Source organism: Hippocampus bargibanti, linkage group LG03, assembly GCF_051943395.1.
Source record: "Hippocampus bargibanti isolate YZ-2025 linkage group LG03, ASM5194339v1, whole genome shotgun sequence".
Taxonomy (NCBI): domain Eukaryota; kingdom Metazoa; phylum Chordata; class Actinopteri; order Syngnathiformes; family Syngnathidae; genus Hippocampus; species Hippocampus bargibanti.
In genome coordinates, this window is record NC_142736.1 from 16,572,925 (window position 1) to 16,593,311 (window position 20,387).

At 41.3% G+C, this 20,387-nt stretch overlaps 1 protein-coding gene and 1 non-coding gene across 5 annotated transcripts in view; one reads left to right on the plus strand and one right to left on the minus strand.

The window, feature by feature from the left end:
• The window catches only part of pla2r1 (phospholipase A2 receptor 1), a 34,506-nt gene that overhangs the window by 8,507 nt on the left and 5,612 nt on the right, over positions 1 to 20,387 (minus strand). For all 4 annotated transcript variants that reach the window (XR_016114461.1, XM_088992261.1, XM_088992260.1 and 1 more), the window contains exons 4-20: positions 18,728 to 18,892; positions 18,214 to 18,327; positions 14,050 to 14,199; positions 13,534 to 13,722; positions 13,302 to 13,465; positions 12,973 to 13,086; positions 8,012 to 8,124; positions 7,768 to 7,937; positions 7,182 to 7,390; positions 6,377 to 6,522; positions 6,183 to 6,267; positions 5,742 to 5,877; positions 5,626 to 5,661; positions 4,125 to 4,285; positions 3,796 to 3,866; positions 1,098 to 1,201; positions 883 to 1,019 (exon numbers count right to left, since the gene is read on the minus strand). Coding sequence is in view for 3 of the 4 variants with exons in the window: in XM_088992261.1 (XP_088848387.1) it covers positions 883 to 1,019; positions 1,098 to 1,201; positions 3,796 to 3,866; positions 4,125 to 4,285; positions 5,626 to 5,661; positions 5,742 to 5,877; positions 6,183 to 6,267; positions 6,377 to 6,522; positions 7,182 to 7,390; positions 7,768 to 7,937; positions 8,012 to 8,124; positions 12,973 to 13,086; positions 13,302 to 13,465; positions 13,534 to 13,722; positions 14,050 to 14,199; positions 18,214 to 18,327; positions 18,728 to 18,892 (2,264 nt within the window). In the remaining variant the exon portion in view is untranslated. The remainder of the gene's footprint in view (positions 1 to 882; positions 1,020 to 1,097; positions 1,202 to 3,795; positions 3,867 to 4,124; positions 4,286 to 5,625; positions 5,662 to 5,741; positions 5,878 to 6,182; positions 6,268 to 6,376; positions 6,523 to 7,181; positions 7,391 to 7,767; positions 7,938 to 8,011; positions 8,125 to 12,972; positions 13,087 to 13,301; positions 13,466 to 13,533; positions 13,723 to 14,049; positions 14,200 to 18,213; positions 18,328 to 18,727; positions 18,893 to 20,387) is intronic.
• trnaf-gaa (transfer RNA phenylalanine (anticodon GAA)) lies at positions 1,567 to 1,692 on the plus strand. The gene is made up of 2 exons: positions 1,567 to 1,603; positions 1,657 to 1,692. It is a non-coding gene; the product is annotated as a tRNA-Phe (tRNA).

The window sequence follows — 20,387 nt, forward strand, 5'->3', positions numbered from 1 at the left end:
TTTCTTATTATGATATGAGTGCAGCGTGTTCTACTGGAGACAAACTCCTTGTGTGTTCTACATACTTGGCAATAAAGATGATTCTGATTCTGGTATAGTGGCTCTTTGCAAATTTGCACAACCCTGTGGAACAGCATCCCGTTATAATAATTGTACAGCGTAGCTCTAGCTCTCTACTCACTTGAGCCCCTGTTGCTGACCTCTATAATGTCTAGCGCCAGACACTTTGAGGTGCTCATGGAAACCTGCATAATTGCACACTTGTTCTCCAAATACAGTGACTAGCACTTGAAAATGGTTCACTGATTTTCTGCACCAACTGTACAGCTGTTATAGTATTTTATTTGACCACTGATCACTTCTGCTATGCATGAAACTTTGCACATTGTCTCACAGTTGTTCCTGAGAGGTACCACTTACATGAAGGAATGCCCTTGAATACTTATCTGTCATGTATTTTTTCATTAAGTGCAACGTGTTCTACCGGAAACAAATTCCTTGTGTATCCAACATACTTGGCCAATAAAGATGATTCTGATAATGATTCTGAAGAAAATTACTGAAAACATAGAAAGAAACAAAACAACTCTGTCGTACAGTGGTGTGTCAATTGTGTGGCGTGTCAAAATACGTAAACAGGCAAGACTCAAAAAGTCACCTTCTGAAACTCGGCATCTCCGAGGTCATTTTGAGGTAGTTTTGGGACACTTTAACTAACTGACTAAAAATATCAGGCTGCGTGTTTTGGGCATTTTAGATGCTATAAAACGTTTTTCTGATGTCAGTTCGGGAAAAAAAATGGTGCCAGTTGTCCTTTAAGTGTGAAAATTTTGGACGGAGGTCTGATTTTTGTGACTGGAGTTGCAAACCTCTTGTGAATACCTTGTGTCCAAAGTACAGCCATTTCTCTGGACACCGCCCAATGTAATGCAGCTCCCTCGGAGTCTCCACAACAGAGACAGTCTTTCTCTTACAAACATATCCATACAGATTGCTGCATTTATTGGCCGTCCACTTCCCTGCATTGCAAGAACACAACACACACTTAGTTCCATGTTACACTGGTGCATATGCCTCACCACCAGCTGATTGTTTACCTGTTGATGAAGACATGGTGACACACCACCGAGTGTTTTTATTGTGCTCACCATCACTCGCTTGTGTCCAGTTGTGAAAATTGACTTCAGTCTTGTCACTCCACCTGCAAACACAAAACAAAACAATCTTTGACAACAATACTAGGTGCTTAATTTCACTAAGTCTTCTTGTGCCGGTCCCAAGCCCGGATAAATACAGAAGGTTGTGTCAGGAAAACCTTGGCCAAAACAAACATGCGAATCAAACCTCTGAAGATGGAGGACACTGATTCGCTGTGGCGACCCCTTGAAGGGAAAAACCGAAAGGAAAAGAAGAAAGAAGAAAATCCAGCTGCGGGAACATATACTACCACGCTGCAGTAAGTAAAAGGTAATTAATTGCAAATTCCCCAATTGTGGGACAATTAAAGGTCATCTGATTCTGATTTCTGATTCTGATTAGTAGACATTAGTGTGGCGTTCTGAATGAGCTGAAATAGCTCAGTTGGGAGAGCATTAGATTGAAGATTGCAAATTTCCCCATTGTGGGACGAAAAAAGGTATTCTGATTCTGATTCTGATCTAAAGGTCCCTGGTTCAATCCCGGTTTTCGGCAGGTGAAGGCATAGAATCTCAGGTCATCCTACCTGTACGTGGGTTTTGATAAAACAATTCAGTCATTGAAGTTAGGTAATAGGCAGAGTTGAATGATTTCAAGTTGTATTAAATAGTTATGTCGTACTTTTCCTTTTCACTGTATCCCTCCAATATAATATGGCGATGAAGTATAATTACCTGAAAGCAAGTCATAGAAATATATTAACTCAGGGGTCTCAAACTCGCGGGCCAACTACGGCCCCCGAAAGAATATTTTGTAGCCTGCCTTGACATGAAAGATTAATGTTAGCGCGGCCTGCATGATTGATATGAATGAAACTTGTGTGTGGAGCTGAACAAACCGCTGAACAAACCATGGAACAAACCACCATTTTGGAGTTACAGAGGGAATTTTATCACAGATTTGCAGACCTCAAGACGCACAAAGCCACATTTCAAATTTTTGCGGACCCATTCTCTTTTGATGTGCAAGATGCCCCTCCTTTGTTCCAAATGGAGCTCTGTGACCTACAGTGCCACTCTGCACTCAAAGCCAAGTTCAGGGATGTGAATGGAGAAGCAGACAAGCTTGGGCAATGTTTGAGAGAGTTAACCTCCAGCTTCCCTGAACTTTCCCGAATGTTTAAGCGGACCATGTGTCTTTTTGGGAGCACATACTTATGTGAGAAGCACTTCTCCACCTTAAACTTCAATAAGTCCAAGTACTGGTCCAGACTTACTGGTGAGCATCTTCAAGCACTACTAAATGTCTCCACTGCCTCCTCCCTCAAGCCAAATGTGGCTCGGCTTTGTGAAAAGAAGCACTGCCAGGTCTCTAGCAGCAAGAAGTAGGCAAGAGAAGCCATGTTCAGGACAGTTCATGTTCAAAATTTTATTTATGTGAAGAAAGTTAAAGGTTAAAGAACTGTGAATACAGACATTTGAAACTTTATTAAAATAATTAGTTTCCTTTGTTTTTTTTCAGTCGTCTCGATCTGCCTTATGATCATTATAATTATTTTATTTATTTATGACGGGTTAATCGATGAAAAGGTTTCTTCAGCCGTCATCTGTACTTCTTTGAAGGTGTCGGACGTTTCGCTTCTTATCCAAGAAACTTCGTCAGTAAACTAAGCTCTTTTAGTTGGATGACGAAGTTTCTTGGATAAGAAGCGAAACGTGGTGTCGGACGTAATCTTGAAAATGTCTATGTCCATTCTGGAAGTGTACATGTTCAATTGAAAGTATATCCCATGAAACGAGGTGTCGGACGTTTCGCTTCTTATCCAAGAAACTTCGTCAGCAAACTAAGCTCTTTTACTTGGCTGACGAAGTTTCTTGGATAAGAAGCAAAACGTCCGACACCTCCAAAGGTGTACAGATGACGGCTGAAGAAACCTTTTCATTGATGGACCACTCCTGTACGACTGAGAGCTTACATAGACATATGACTGGTTAATTTATTTTTTATTCATTTTTCCATTTATTAATTTAATTCATTTTTTTGTGTGTTATAAATAAAGATTTTGAGAACATTGGAATGTTTTATCTTTGCTTTTCTTGTGAAAATCCTGATGCGGCCCAGCCTCACCCAGACTCTGCCTCCAGCGGCCCCCGGGTAAATTGAGTTTGAGACCTCTGCATTAACACATTCAGTGCCATTCCCGATTTTTTTCGGGAATTGAAAACCGTGATGTGGAGCCCCATTCTCGAATTTGTTTGCGTTTTGTCTTTTCTTGTGGGGGCGTTGCGCATGAAGCTTTGGTCAGACCTCTGGTCGTGTTTTTTCCTCCCACAAGGGGGCAGCATTTGCCTTTTGTCCAGCCGTCACCACTTCCAGTGCAGATAACACTACAACCAAGTAAGCTCAAAATTATTATTTTTTCTTATGAAAGAAGAGAGTCTAAGCTTTCTTACGCTGCATTGAATGTTTATGTAGTCCTAAAACTAAATATTGTGTGGGTCCTGCAATTTGAGTGGAAAAAAACCCCTGGCACTGCAGTGGACACATATTTGCACATCGTCTGGCAGTGAATGAGTTCAACAGCTGCAATACTCGCACACGCACACACACACACACACCCACGCACACACACACACACACACACACACACACACACACCTGACCTCCTCTCCATCTTCATGCCGGTCAATGGTAAGACCGATCCACCAGTCAGTGGGGCCGAGGGACAGCTGATTAGAGACACAGAGAGAAAAGGCATCAATAAATGTACCGCCCTTCATTGTTCTTGGATTTATATCACTTCCATTGTGCGTAGAGGTTGTGAAAAGTTATCAAGAAGAAATTGTGATCCTCTAAATACTATCTAAAAATAGTAAGTGAAATGATCAAAAGTCAAAATGACGATCAGTTTTTTTGTAGCACAGATGTCAACTGCTGCACAGTCACACTCTGTGTGATTTCGAAACCAGATCTGTGAACAAACGAACCCGTCGCAACCGCTCCTGAACAAAATTCAGCTCCGCCCTGGTGTGAACGGACAGCAGGTAAGCTCCCATCATCTGACAGGCAAGAGAGACGGCGTCCCAGTTGAAGGGTTGCTTGGCCACCAGGTACTCTGCTCCACGATAAAATACCCATGGCTCACTCTCTGTAGGAGAGCTATGGGTCAGTACACAGCACTCAAAAAGGTTTAGGCATATTTGGATTTTGAAAACCTAAAATGCACCTGGAATGTCCTTTGATTCATGAAGGCAAGTTCAAACACATTTTTCAGTATTTTTTATTCAGACTTCAGGACTGTGGAAAGCCCTACCCAAATTAACTAGAATGGCTAACTCCATTGAAAAGGCAAATCTTGACTTGAACTCATTCACTGCCATTCACGAATTTATTCGGGAATTGATAATATGACGTAGTGCGCCATTCCTGAATTTGTTTGGGTTTTGTTTTTGTCACGTACCGATTGGGACAGGAGGCAGCTGACTCGTCGGAATGTGGATAAAGGGTTTGGATCCCGAAGCAGGCGGCAGAGACGCCGATACTTGCAAAGAGTTTATTACTGAAGGCGCGGGTCCGATAAATCCACTGACCCAGAGTAGAACAACAAGAAATCAAAGAAGGGGTACAGCGAGTAGGATGGCGGGGGTGATCCGTCCAGCCTACAAAGCTAAGCAAACAAAATGGCACGCGGGGGTTCAAAAGCTCGCGAACCTGGAAGGCAATAAAATTTACGAGATGCGGCAGTCACCACCTCGGGTGAAGCACACGCATGCACGGGAAGGGTCTCGTAATAATCGTATAAATGTCCCAGTGCCAGTGATTAGGGGATTGACAGCAGCTGGCGGAGGCGGGGAGAGGCGGCCCCGCCTCTAGCTGTCAACTCGCACGTGACAGTTTTTTCTTGTTTGGGTGCCGATAAAGCTCTGGCCATGGCCTCTGGCAATGTTTTTCTCTTCCACAAGGGGCAGCATTTCCAGCTTCAGTTCTTGTTAAAGCGCGATATAAACCACTACATATGTATTGGTTTATAGTTTGGACAGCCACCCTCATTTCAAGTCCAGTTAACTCCAGACCCATATAATTTAGGAATTAACTCTTTGCCTTTTGTACAGCCGTCCCCACTTCCAGTGTATATAACGCTACAACCAAGTAAGCTCAAAATAACCTTTTTTTCTGATGAAAGAAGAGAGTCTAAGGTTTCTTACGCTGCATTGAACGTTTATGTAGTCCTAAAACTCAATATTCTGTGGGTCCTGGAATTCGAGTGACAGTAACAAAAACCCTGGGACTGGAGTGGACACATTTTTGTACATGTCTGGCAGTGAATGAGTTAAAAAAGTGAAGTATTAATTGATATATATTTGTTTTGAAATACATTCGAAATATTTGAAGACAATCGGTGAAAACGGTTGCATAGACTCAATGGTATTGAGCTGGGGAGATTCAGCGTTTTTAAAATTATACAGGGAATAAAAACAACGCACTTACGCTCAGTGTACCAGTACGGTTTTATCAGTTGATCTCCTGCAACATGAATACACACACTTTTTGGTAAATCATTTGATTGCGCCTTCTCTAAGACAGTTTGTGTAAATGCCTTTTACCTCTGCCCAGCTTACAGATCCACTCGTGTTTACTTTCACACGGCCGCGACATGAAGCTGTTGGGCAGGTCACTGAACACTGTGCAGTCCCTTCTGTCATCCTCATCATTTTTATCCCCCACGAAGGAGGTCATCACCTGCATAAAGCAGTCAAAATATATTAATGAGCAGAGATAGCAAGCCGTTTTGACCAATTATTTGATATCTATCTCATGGTTATTTTTTTTATCCGCAACTGTAAAAAATGATCCTATGAGTGGAATTACTGTCTCTTACGACAAACATTTTTTTCCACTATTGCATGATAAGAGACAAATATTAGGGACACTAGTTACGCCTCAAGAGTACTTTTTAAGATTAATCTATTTCAAACCGTTATATTTTGCATCTGAATTTGGACAGGTTGTGTGTGAATTTTGGAGGATATAAAAAGGATACTTACAGGAGAACCATCAGACCATTCCCAAACTCCTGGGTGTTCAGGATTTCTTTTATTGAAGCCAATCCAAAGCCAGCGACCCTCTGTTCTGAGAAGAAATATGTGTGCATGTGCGTGGCATGAGGCAAGTTCACTTGTATGTACTGTAATAACCTTACAATTAATTAAACATCCTGTAATTTTGAGCCTGTACCAACCCTTCAAACATGGTACTGAGGAGTTGCTTCACAAACACCTGCTCCTCATAGTGGCGGAAACTGGCCAGTTGGGCCCCAAGAGCTCGGCAAAAGTAATCCGCTTCAACCCAGGAACGTTTCATGAGCACTTTTTCGTCATGGAACACCTAAAAGAACAACAATTGTTGGTATCATTGAAATCAAAATAGAGGAATGAAATTCTTTCAAAAAATTACAAACACTGCGATACTCTAGGAGAGGTTCAGAAGGTTCAACTCTGGCTCTGGCCTTCTTGTTTGGATTTTGCATGTTCTACCTGAACCTACTTGGGGTAATTGCTGGAGTCTATTCGAGCTGACCTCGGGCAGTAGGCGGGGTACACCCTGAACTAGTTGCCAGTCAATCGCAGGGAGCAGCTGGACAAACAACCATTCTAAGGGGGGGGTTATTGTGACACGTGGTCGCAGGTGAAAGGCGTACTCCAATTGGCCATGTCACAGACCTGGCCAACTACATCATAGACAACGGGAGATCTTGCAGTTTACTGGAATAGGGACACTGTGCACAACAACCCGAGTGAGTCAATTTCTGCTTCTGCAACATGTGCTTCTACCATCCTGATTTTAATGGGAATGAGGGAATCCACTTCTATTGGCCTGAAGTTGGCCGCTGCCATCCCAAGATGGCGTAATTCCTCCTGAGTAAAGTTCAGGAAAATACCAAAAATAGGAAAATTCCACCTATGCAAGTTAGACTGGGCACTAGACTTGCACCCTGTGCTCACAAGAATCATATTTTCGCGAGTGATGAAAAATATTGTTCATACTTTAAAACAGTAGAGGAGACCAGGCTTTGATTCCCATCCTGAAGGACAGGGACTGAAGGCATCGTGGACTTCAGGTACGATATCCAACTCCTTGTAACTGCGAATGCTCTGCTTACACACTGAAAAGGCCTTGTGGGAATTGCAGTCTTTTACCTCCCACTGGCCCAGTGCAGAGCCACCTGACATGGCAACACAGCCATTGGCACTCACTGAAAAAGGAGTACTTAAGTCAATTTTATTCGCAGTGTGTTTTGCATGTTGTTTGAATTGTCATACATCACATAAATTACATATATGTTGAATTTTACAGTTGATATAAGATAAATCAATCAAGCAATTGTGTAGCACAGTTATTTGAGGTGTACCCTCAGCATTATAAGAAAAATACATTTGAATTCTATACACAAGTGGTATGTGAAACCTTCAAATTAGCAAATAACATCTCTGAAAATTGTCCAAAGCTTGACCCTTGAGGAAGACCACAGCAAAGCTACACAGACTGATTTATAAAGGCCAATAACATGACGATAAACAAAGGAGCCAATAATGAACATTTAACCCCAGAAAGTTGCAACGATTTGTATACCTGGCTGGTGTTTGTTCCAGTTTGTGAAAGTGAGGGGCTGAGTGGAACCATTGTTATGAACCCAACTGTATTCTCCCCTGTCACCTGAGTCCAGGAGGCCAATCCAATAAGACATGCTGCCATTAGCACCATTAGCATTCAGCAAACTGTTGACAAATGCTTGCTCAAACCTTTCAGAGACATAAAATAAAACATTGTGATACGACTATAACAATCAATGTCAAATAACATATTAATGCAGCACCTGTTTTCCACAGTGAGGAGAGGGGCATTGCAGAAATAGCCGCTCTGTGCATCTTTATGTGTCTGCCCATGCTTGGTGATGGTGTAACAGGAGTGACCGTGACGCTTCCAGCCCTGCAACAGTAACGGACGTTCAATCAATTATACCAATTTGTAATTTAAATGTGGTGCCACGGGGCTTAATCCATCTCTATTTACCACTACTGTTATATTATCAAATAACATGTATTAAAAAAATACATCATACTAAACAAAGGTGCAGATTAGAAATATTAATTTTAATTAATTATTATTATTTAATTAAGTATTATAAGTATGAATGTGTTTGAATTGCGACAACCTAGATGTGCTGAATATATTTTTAAAAATACATGTCTTTAGTGCAGTAAAGGCACATGCAAATTGAATATTGCAAAACCATGCAATAGGCTCAGTGGTAGAGTGGTTGATTTTCAACCCAGAGGTTGGTGATTCAGTCCCCAGCTCTTGCGACCATGTCCAAGTGTCCTTGAGCAAGACACTGACTCCATAGTTGCTCCTAACACTGGGTCGTCAGCAGGTGTATGTGGTAAAAGTGGAAAGAGCTTTAAGTATCCGAGGTAGAAAATCACTTATACAGTATAAGTGACAGCCCAGTTCTATGGAATTGTAGGCTTTTTCTGAATGTGACGAGTCCAACAGAGCCTTAAATCCGCTTTGACGTTCCATAGGTGAACAGTATTTAGGGCAGTGGTGGGCCATCAGGGCCTGCAAGGCCTTCTTTGCTTGCCTAAAAGTATCTGAATCACAGACTGATTAATTATATTTTGTCCATAAATTCTTATTAAATAATTCCTAATTGTCTTTCACCGTCCTTTCCTTGCTTTTGCCCTGTTGTGCTGCTTCCAGATGTGTGCTTTCGTATTTATGCATTGAATCAATCACATTTCAGCCATCATGTGTTGCCAAGGTCAGAAATACACCTGGATGCCTTCACAATCAGTTCTGCAGGCCCTGGAGCATAAAATAAGTTTTGATGAATATGTTGCTTTAACCAATCAGATTTCGAGTTGGCAACACAAGGCCTGCTTGCAGGCGCTGGAAACGTCAATCACTAGCCAATCATAGTATCACTCGTCACTAGTGATAAGAGCATTCTGGCCATAGCTAGCACACTGTATCTGTCAAGATCTGCAGAAGCAAATATATTTTTGTGTGAGAAGAAATGGATTTGGTTGCAGATATACTGTTAAAGCCATTTTCAAGACTGACTTTTCAATAATAATAATCCATTTCATTTATAAGCGCCTTTCAAAACTGTAGATTAGATGGACATCATTAAGAAAGGTTGGACGCCTCTGAAGCTAGCCAAAATAGCAAATAATATTGTAATTTTATGACGTTATAATGATTCCACACGATGATAGTAAAAATTTGAACAGTTTATGATCGTATTTCATAGGTTTCTTCAAGTTACAAGTTATTTCCTGGCCAACAACACCCTCTAGTGGACCTGTAGTAAATCACACCACACTCGCAGCTGTGAATTGATTCAGACGTAGCACTGCTGAAGGCCTAGGAGTGAGATGCACAGCCCGCCACTGTGTATACCCACACCAATTCTGCACCTTTCACTGTGGGCAACTCAAGAATGGAAGAGTTTTCAAGCTTTCTCGTAACACAACAAATTCTCTGTCTCTTTATGAACCCATACCTTCTCTTGACCTAGAAGTAATCACATCTCCCTCTAATTTTAAATAAAGGTCTACTGGTACCATTGAACTAAAAAATTAAATGCACATAGTTCTCTTTTTTTCACTCCGATATAATTCATATTCAAAAACTACACATAAATAAAAGTTTCTCGTTGTGACTTGCATAAGGTGACAATAGCCAAAAGGAGCAATGGTACTTCTGTGACTGTATTCAAGTGGAAGTACAGACACTAGGGTAAAAAAAATTACTGAGGTAAAACTCAAAAGACTGAATGTACCCTTGAGTTAAGTAAAAGTCAAAGATTATAGACTCTGAACAGAAACCTAATGTTCATGTAAATTACAGTACATGCAATACCTGTTGGATAATCTAGAAGGCATTGCGAGAGATTGATAGTTTACCTTGATTAGTTTGCTGTGATCTAAAATAAACACAGAAAGAAGAAAGACTGTGCACCTCGCTAGCAAACAATTGTAAATCTATGTTACATAAACTACTATTCCACTAGTTAAATTATTCATAAAAAACAAAGCACCTTTACATCCACCTCATAGAATATGAACTAGCATACTGGACCAAAGTACACGTTCGCATGAAATTAACGTGACATCACACACAGGCAAATCATGATGAAGACATTTGCAATCATAGGTATTTCGCTAAAATTTAGCATTAATATACCATCTAATAAATATTGGCAAAGGAGACCAAGAAGCTTTATCGCAAGAGAAGCTAAAGCAAACTTTTTGTTTGATTTGGACTGTGCATGAGGGGACTCCACAGGCCGACAAAAAAAAAACAGAATTAAAATTAAAGAGTCATAAAAAAATAGACTTAAGTAAAGTCCAGAAAATTGAACGATCTATTTAAGTACAGTATCAAAGTAGTGGTACTGGGTTACTTCCCACCACTGGTCGGAGCTCAGAGAAAAGCAGAAGCCTTAAACAACAGTCGGGCATTTTATCCGTGACTGCGTCAATCGGTTGACCCATTTTAAATTATTAAATCATTATTTCCGCTTATTGAATGCTAGTCTGATGAAACGACCCACTCAGCGGCCTGATGTTCATGTCAATAGTGTCAAGGGGGAACATGACTGCCAGAAATGGCGTCATAATTCCGGTGAATCAGCACCATTGTGCTTTTGACTGGCAGATTGCTCAAAAATGGAGCTACGAGTTCCGTGACTTCGCACTCACAGCACTGTCTCAAACGTTTATTATGAAAATGTTGAAAATGTTTAAATGTTAAACATTTTGAACATTTCAAATGTTTCCTCATCAAACTCCATTCACAGTTCTGACCAATTAAAAACATTCAAAGCCTGAGATTGTACATTTAAACATTTCAACAATTAAATTATTTTCGCAGCATTGCAATTTAGCGTGACTGTTGACTAGCGTGTGTGTGTGTGTGTGTGTTACAGAAATTTAAATGAAGTTGTCTATTTGTTTTTATTTTGCATATTTTTGGCACCCAACTCCTTTCACATTTCTCCATCGATTCCAAATTCAAAAGATCACAAAATTCCTAATTTCCACCAAAATTGCAGAGTATTTCCAAATTTGAGAGCTATTTATCACTTCAAACTCTTTCAATCACAGGTGTGATTCAAGGTGTGACAGAGGTGTGTGTCAAGGTCCAGTGGCCACAACATCATTTTATGTGGCCCGCGAAAGCAAAACAAGCATGTCGAGTTTCACGATGCTTGCAAAAGTTTGAACCAAAATTTCAAATTGGCATATAGAGTGAAACCTCGGTTTACGAACCCTTTGGCTTACGAACTTTTCAGTTTCCGAACGTTACATTTATGAAAATTTTACCTTGGCATACGAACTATTTTTCGGGATACACACGGAGCTGCCCCAATGAGTGATGTGTCGTTCGTGAACGTGCCCGTTCTCCAAACAAGGAAATGGCAGCTGACTTTTTTTTGTCCTCTATTCCCCGCCCCCAGTCGCCGGTTAAAGCCACGTAATTGGTCAAGAACACAGCAGTGGGGGATGGGGTTACAGACAGAGAGAGTGTGAGGCCGTTCTCCCAAAAACAAAATGGCGTCTTCGGTTAAAGGCACGTGATTGGTCAAGAACCAAGCAATGGGGGGGTTAAACATTAAAGACACAGGCAGACAGCGAGAGAGTGGGAAAACACACACACGAAAGGGAGATGACAGAGCTTGAAACAAAAAAAAAACAAAAGTGTGAGAATAGTGAGAAAATGGATAGAAAACAGTTAAAATATCCCATCAATCAGGCTCCACAAATAACCCACACAAGTCATCTGTACACTTGATGCAAAAAGTTATCAACCCAGCGAAACAGATCACAATTGATGAAGAACTAGATACAATTATCACAGAGAAAGCACCAACAAGGGACCATTCCTCAAGATGGTGAAAGAAGCCTATGTTCCTCATTGTTTAATGCTGAGGAAACCGGACGCTCCATTCCATCAAGCCATTAACGACCATCACAAAGGTAAATAAAATCACCTTATGATACAGTACAGTTTATTTCTTTAATTTAATACCATGTCAAATTTATTATACATAAAATAAGGTATATTTTGTGTAGTTTTACGGTTTAGAAAATTTGAAAGTAGAAAATTATGTTTTATGGGGACCTGGGAACGGATTATTCTCATTTTAATGGTTTCTTATGGGAAATTAATTTTTGGGATACACACTTTTCGCCTTACACACTCTGTCTGGGAACCAATTAAGTTCGTAAGCCAAGGTCCCACTGTACTGTATAATGAACATTCGCAAGTCATTATTCTTGACTTCTGATGTCAAAACTAGTTATTCATCAATTTCTTGTGTGCTGTGTATGCAATATGTGGAGGTGATTAAACATTTTTCTAGTTTTCAAAAATTCATAAATACAAAAATACAAGGCAAACTGCAAGTAAAATGTGGCCCCCGACGAAAATGAGTTTGACACCCCTACTTCAATCCGTTCAGGACATCTTGAGAACTACTGGTAATTATGCCTCCAAATCTTAAATTTGAACTGTGAAAATCCCCAATAAAAGGATATAATACATATTTAGCTCTTCCTGTGTTTGAAATGTTTTATTAATTGAAGCATCCTAGCTTCATTTTGTATGTTGGCGTTCCATCTAATCCATACATTGTAGATTATTTCAGTTCAGTACACGAACAATTTAATCAGAAATTGCCTTCTTTAGTTACAGCTTGCAATATAATGCAGAAATAAAGAAATGCTGCACACATTTTAATTGATGTGTATGTATGTCCAAATTCACCTCAGGGCAGCCTTCATCCCAATCTCCGAGTTCATGAGCCGATGTCTGATGGTTCACCTTTCTGCACACAGCAGGAAGTTGTTCGTCACATGAAACCAAAAACCAGGTGCCTTCCTGTGAAAACAAAGTAAATGTCCCAGATGTTCATTGACGTAGATGAAATTTAGATGGAAATACTTGCTGAGAGGAAAGAAATGTTATCAGTTCTATATGTTGCACATAGAGCACATTTAACAATAAAGTTGACCTGAACTTGAATGTATAGCATTGATATTCATTTTCTAAATTAAAACAGTGGAGTTATGAGTCAGCAGAATTATTATAAAGACCTTCCTGTCTGCCTTGGCACAGAGGGTTGCACCACTGAGGTTGTGAGGAGGGTGATACTGGTGCCACATTGTGAGAGTCACAGGTGAGCCATCAGACCACTCTACAGTAGCAGATGAAGGTTGTTTCCGGAGACCAATCCACATTGCTGAAGCATCTCCAGAATCTGCCCAACATAGCATTTAGACACACCATTTGCTGAAGCTCCAGTGCGATTGAAGTAAAATATCTTACAGTTCGCCCGGAGGCTGTACAGCAACTCCACTTCAGAGAGAGAGTGAAGGCTGATGAGGCTGGCATCGCGAGAGAGGCATGCCTGAGAAGACTCGTCCCAGCCTCTTGCATGTGCCAGGATCTGGTAGCAGAAACCGTTATGAGGTAGCCAGCCTTCTTCACACACTGTATGGATATACTGCCAGTTTTCTAAAATAGGGGCACAAAGACAGCTTGAATGACAAGTGAACCCTTAGAAATTGTCTACATGGTTCTAAACTTGTGGGCACTATGGTGACCATTTGTGTGCACCTTGCGCTTTTTTTTCCAACCATTTTTGCTAACTGTCCATCCATCCATGCTCTAATCCGCCTATACCCACATGCTCAGACTTTCTTGTGATTGCGAGGGGGTGTGTGAAAAGATAAAAAAAATAATAAAAAATAAATAAATAATAATAATAATAAAAACCAGGACCCCTGTGTGTTTTTAACTTTCTTGGCCTATCTAGATGATTCAGATATTTTTGTTTCTCACCAAAAGGCTCAGCCCTATGCATGTCATTGGGCGTCTTCTTGCAGATGTAAGGCAGAGCAGACTCACAGGAAAGACTATGCCAGAGGAAGATAGGGCCAGGGTTGTAAACTCCACATTGTCTGTTGTCCTCCAAAGGGCTGTGCGGCAACGCTGATAGAAATACAAAAGAAGAGACACCACTTACTTGGTGGAATGCTGAAAGGCGTTTACACGTTATTCTGCACCAAAATTATTTTTGTTATCATTCCGCGTATCTCCACCAATTTTAACCAATCCAACTTCAACATACACATACGCCACATTCAGATCATCCAAGCAGCTATTTTCCACACTACCAACAGTCCTTCTTTCAAACAATTTTACTTTTTGTAAAAATCATTTCCATTTGAATACATGGAGCAATGTTCAAATGAGCAAAATTGAAAATATATGTTGGACCAAACATGCACGAACCAGATGGACATGGAGTGGCTTATGCTGTGGTTATTAGACTAGCGTTATTCTTTGCAATTTGATGCCCGCTGTAAATTACACATAATGGGATTAATTTCTTAGTCCACGTATTCCTACTGGCAGTGAGGACCGAGGTCATAGTGGGTTGGTGTCATTGATCATTTCGTATTCTCAATTTTTATTACTGTGTCGGCACACATGCTTTCTGCTCACCCAAATACGCACGGCTGCGAGCTGTTGAAAAATTGCTCTCCCTGCTCACGGAGAAGCCAGAAGAGGTCACCCAACACACACGCTCGGACTCAGGCAGACGCAGAAGCAAAAAACGTTCTACCGGTTGGCCTCTCCCCGGCCGTACCCCGCGCCTACGTGCGGGTCGACCCAGGGCCGTATGCAACACGCCACCTCGCCGCGAAGGAAGACAACCCCCCGCCCCCGATTACTGTGTGAGTGAGATGCTGTCAGGATGGAGAAAATTGTTGTAAGCGTTTGTTAAGAAACAGTTATTTTGTATCCTCATCAGAATCAGAATCAGAATCAGAATCAGAATACCTTTATTCGTCCCGCAATGGGGAAATTTGCAGTCCACAGCAGCAATTGAAGAGGGATGGGGTTGGGGTGGGAGTGAAAGGATAGAAAACAAGATATTCTAAGCATAACAAAATAAAAATGTCAACTGTATACTGTGCAAATGTAGATGTGCAAAAACCGTTCTATAAACAAGACTGTACATAGTGCAGAATCAAGAGATGCATGTTGTGCAATGCTGCTCCGGCAAATAAAAATCCTACTTGTTCGATCTTGTCACGTTCGGATTGACAGCCCCGCTTCCAATGCTGTCAATTCCTTCGTCAGGACGCTAAAACGGGACACTGTCAACTTGTATTTGTACTTTGTATTACCCTGGACTTTCTATATCTTCAGTGCTCGTATTTTACCCGATCCGAGGTCCCGCCCACATCCCGCAAGTAGTACAGTGATACCTTGTCTTACGAACTTAAGTGGTTCCCAGACAGAGTGTGCAAGGTGAAAAGTGTGTATCTCAAACATTAATTTCCCATAGGAAACCATTAAAATGACAATAATCCGTTCCCAGGTCCCCATAAAACATAATTTCCGCCTTTCTAATTTTCTAAGCCTTAAAGGACAACCGACGTCTCCGGACAAGTTGTGTCCCTAATTTGTAAAATGACTTCAAATGACTTCTACTGGGCGTATTTTAATAATATTCCACCGCATATAGCTATATTTTACGTTTTAAGACTCGCGCTGAACATTCAGGAAGTCTTGTTTTTGAGTTGGTGACGAGTCCTCACGTGACATCAGAAAAGGACCGTCTCCTCACGTAAAAAAGACGCATTGTAGCGTCTTTCCATCACGTCAATGTATTTTCCTGTACTGTTTTTTTTAACCGTGTGTTACATCCAAAAGCCGCCAGCACAGGGAGTCCAAGCTCCATGGAAATCATTTATCAGCCTGTGGAAACGGGCTGATTCATTCCTCATAGATCGGTGGCCATTTTGTTGCCTCTTTTTGGGTGAGACATTCCCCCCGCCCGTTTGCCTCAAAATGACACGGGATAAATTATTTAATCGATTGCAAACATGTATGCTTTCCTCTTCAGAACTATTTGAATCATATTCAAAACTGTATGTGTAACAAGAAAGCATATTATCCAAATCTGAAGCCATTGTTTTTATTCTCCAGCAATGTAAGACGCCTTGGCGTGACGTCACGAACCGGGGGCGGGACTTTCTGAAAATGCCCAATTCGCAGCTCAATTTTTTTGCAGATTTTGGACACTTTAAGTCATTTTATTGGTGTTTTGCATTTGAATAAAAATATCATATTGCGTGTTTGGGGTATTTTAGATGCTATAAAACGTTTTTCTGATGTCAGTAAAAAACAAAAAAGTGACGGCGGTTGCCCTTTAAAACTACACAAAATATATCTTATTTCATGTATAATAAATGTGCTATGGTATTCATCTGTGTAAGCTCTCAGTCGTACAGGAGTGGTCCATCGATGAAAAGGTTTCATCAGCCGTCATCTGTACTTCTTCGAAAGTAGTACAGATGACGGCTGAAGAAACCTTTTCATCGGTGCTACGGTATTGTAATTAAAGAAATAAACTGCACTGTAGAATAAAGTCGTTTTATTTACCTTTGTGATGGTCGATGATGGCTTGATGGAATGGGGTGGCCGGTTTCATCAGCATTTAACACTTGATGAGGAACGTAGCCTTCTTCTTTCACCATCTTGAGGAATGATTCCTTGTAAGCTTTGGCAGCTTTATCGTCAGAACTGACTGCCCCACAATGACGAATGACACTATGATTCCCTGTATGACGCTTAAAGTTCTCGAACCATCCGTGGCTAGCCTTGAAATCATCAATGGATGGCGAACTTCCAGGTTGCCTCTTGACGATATCCGAGTGAAGTTGCCGTGCTTTCTCTGCGATAATTTTACCTAGTTCCTCATCAATTGTGTTCTGTTTAGCTGGATTGATAGCATTGAGCATCAAGTGTACGGATGGCCGGTGCTAATTATTTGTGGAGCCTGATTGATGGGATATTTTAACCTTGCAGTCCACAAGCCTTTGAACTATCAAAGTTGAAACGAGTCCAAATGTCACTGTTTTCTATCAATTTTCTCGCTCTCTCTCTGTCGTCTGCCTATCTAATGTTTGCAGCTCTGTGATTCTGTAAACCCCCCCTCACTGCTGGGTTCTTGACCAATCACGTGCAGCTTTAACCAAGACTGCAGGTGGGGAATAGAGGACAAAAAAAAGTCCGCTTTTTCTTGTTTGGAGATTCTTGTTTCTTGTTTCTTGTTTCTTGTTTGGAGAACGGCGCCCCCGCCTCACTCTCTCTCTGTCGTCAGCATATCTATTTAATGTTTGCAGCTGTTTTTCTCTATTACCCCCCCCAACCCCCCCCCCCCCCCACACACACACACACACACACTGCTGCGTTCTTCACCAATCACGTGCGGCTTTCAGACTGGGGGCTGGGAATAGAGGACAAAAAAAGTCCGCTCCCATTTACTTGTTTGGAGAACGAAAGAACACATCACTCATTGTTGCGCTCCGTGTGGATCCCGAAAAATAGTTCGTATGGCAAGATTAAATTCTCGTGAATTTAACGTTTGTCAGCTGAAAAGTTCGTTAGCCAAAGCGTTCATAAGATGAGGTATCACTGTATTATCTTTCGGGATTGTTCCTTTTCTGCACCACCAAGTGCGAGTTGCTTTTTTGCCATTGCCGTAATATGCGGGTTGCGTTCCCCACCCCCACTCGTTGTTTTTGGTATTTTTTACTTTTGATTATTCCCCTGGTCCTCTTTTTGGGACCAGCGCTTTGTGTTGTCTCTTAATAAATCATCCTGCACGAACCTGTGTCTCTGTTGCTTGCTTGGGGATCCAAACATTCAATTTCGCACTCTGCCTCGTTTGAAACATGACAGATCTAAACAAGAAGGACCATTTTGAGTCTTTATTTTACCAAATGGATCGCAAACACTCAGAGTTCAACAGCATTGCCGTAGCAGTGGCAGCCGTAGAATTAAAAAAAAAAGGTCTGGCGGTCATGGTCTTATGTACGGGTGGTTGTAACTCACGCCGGTCGTAAATCAGATGTTACCTGTGTATGTAATCTCATCGTAAAAACAGACATTACCCAATTCCATATAGACACATTACATACGACATACCTATCGTGAAATCAACCAATGAGAGAGGCGCGCCATCTGACCACTGCCACCCCCAACCATCCTTCAAGTGGTTCAGCCCGATCCACACCATTGCCCCATCAACATGCAGACGGTCTAACACAAGAGAAAAAAAATGTAAAATATTGAATTAACAATTAGTCTAATGTTAGAATTACAAATGACTGGAAAAATAGAGGGGATAATTAGTGTCATTCCAGAATTAGAAATTTTCTGATTTTTTTTTCAGGTGTTTGGCTATCTGGAACAGGGTTGTGTCAAATTCTTAATACTGTATACTGTATTACATGAAAAAAAACACCTTCTTGGAAGTGTGCCATCAATCGTTAAGGTGGTGTATTCCAATTAGATGATGCCTAATAAACCAAATTACATTTTAGCAAATAGCAAATAAATAGTTCATTTTCAATTCTGGACTGACCTATGCATGGAATATGCAAAACATAGCATAATATTTGGTCCTGATTCCTGTCAATATATTTAAGCAGGTACATACCACTGATGTAAGTGAATTCTGCCAAACTGGTGATGCTGAGCAGATTTCCACCCTGAGCCTGACAGGTCAGCATCGCTTGACTCCAGGTGAGGATGGTGTACATGTTGAACTGGTAGCATGCATTAAATTCCAGGTGGAACTCCCAGAAATGCTCACAACGGTAATCTAGCATGGAAAGTCCACCCATGTAGACATTATTCAAACCGCATTTCTAAAGTTTATGTTAAAAATATTGTTTGGGTTTATGGAAAGCCAAATGAGCATTTATTCACCTTAAAGTCCATGTATTAGTGTGACAATTTTGGCATAGCAGTCTGAGAACTACATCTCACGACTGAAGCAAGAATACACAATACACAATATCAGTGGTCACCTTTGAAGTTATAGTGGTGCATGATCTACATCACTCAAAGTTGTCAGCAGTCAGCAGTCTGCAATTGCAGCTTGTGATTAGAGCTGTCTGTTTTAATGTCAATGTCTGTTTTATTATAACCATCATCATCTTCATCATGATAATAATAATAACAATAATAATACCATCCATCCATTTTCTATACCGCTTATTATCATTAGCGTTGCGGGGGTTGCTGGAGCCTATCGCAGCCGTCTTCGGGCACTAGGCGGAGGACACCTTGAATTGGTTGCCATCCAACTGTTTACTTCCGGGTTCCCTCTCTATTCTCATCTTTCTTGATCTATCTGCAGCCTTTCACACCATTTCTCACCCCATCCTCCTCAACCGACTTTCCACTCAAGGCGTCACACACACCCTACTTAGCTGGTTTCACTCTTATCTCACTGGCCGCTCACAGTTTATCCTAATTAACTCATTCACTCCACGGTGCTCTCCTGTGTCTTCTGGTGTGCCCCAAGGGTCTGTTCTGGTGCCCCTTCTCTTTATTACATACCTTCTTCCTCTTGGTGATATATTCCACAATTGTGGCATTCACTTTCACTGCTTCGCCGATGACCCCCAACTCTATCTCCCCAGTAAACCCGACGCCTCTGTTCCACCTGCATCCCTTACACTCTACCTCTCAGAAATTAAATCCTGGTTTTCTCATAACTTTATCAAACTAAACAGCGAAAAAACGGAACTTCTTTTCGGTACTAAATCCACCCTCAAAAAGCAAAGAGATTCTCTCTCACCATTGACAGTTCTACCATGTCCCCCGCCCTTCAGGTCCTCGATAGCACACTATCTTTTCACTCCCATATAAATAACATAACTGGGTCTGCATATTTCCACCTCCGTAATATCAATCGTCCCCGTCCCTCTCTCACCCCTCACACCACTGCTATCCTCATCCACAGTCTCGTCACCTGTAATTGTATTGTGTGTATTGTGTGTAATTGTAATTCAGTTCTTTTCGGGGTCAATCAAAAATGTATCCATTAACTCCAACTTGACTAAAATTCCTCAGCCTGGATCATCACTAAAACCCCCTCCTTTCACTACATCACTCCTGTCCGCCAGCAGCTCCACTGGCTCCCTGTTAAACTTTGTATTGATTCCAAGATACTTCTGTTTACATTTAAAGCCATACATAACCTTGCCCCCGACCCTATCTGTCTGACCTACTTCAAATCTCCGTTCCCTCTCGGGCCCTCAGATCCTTTTCCTCCCTCCACCTCTGTATGCCTTCTGCTCGGCTCACCA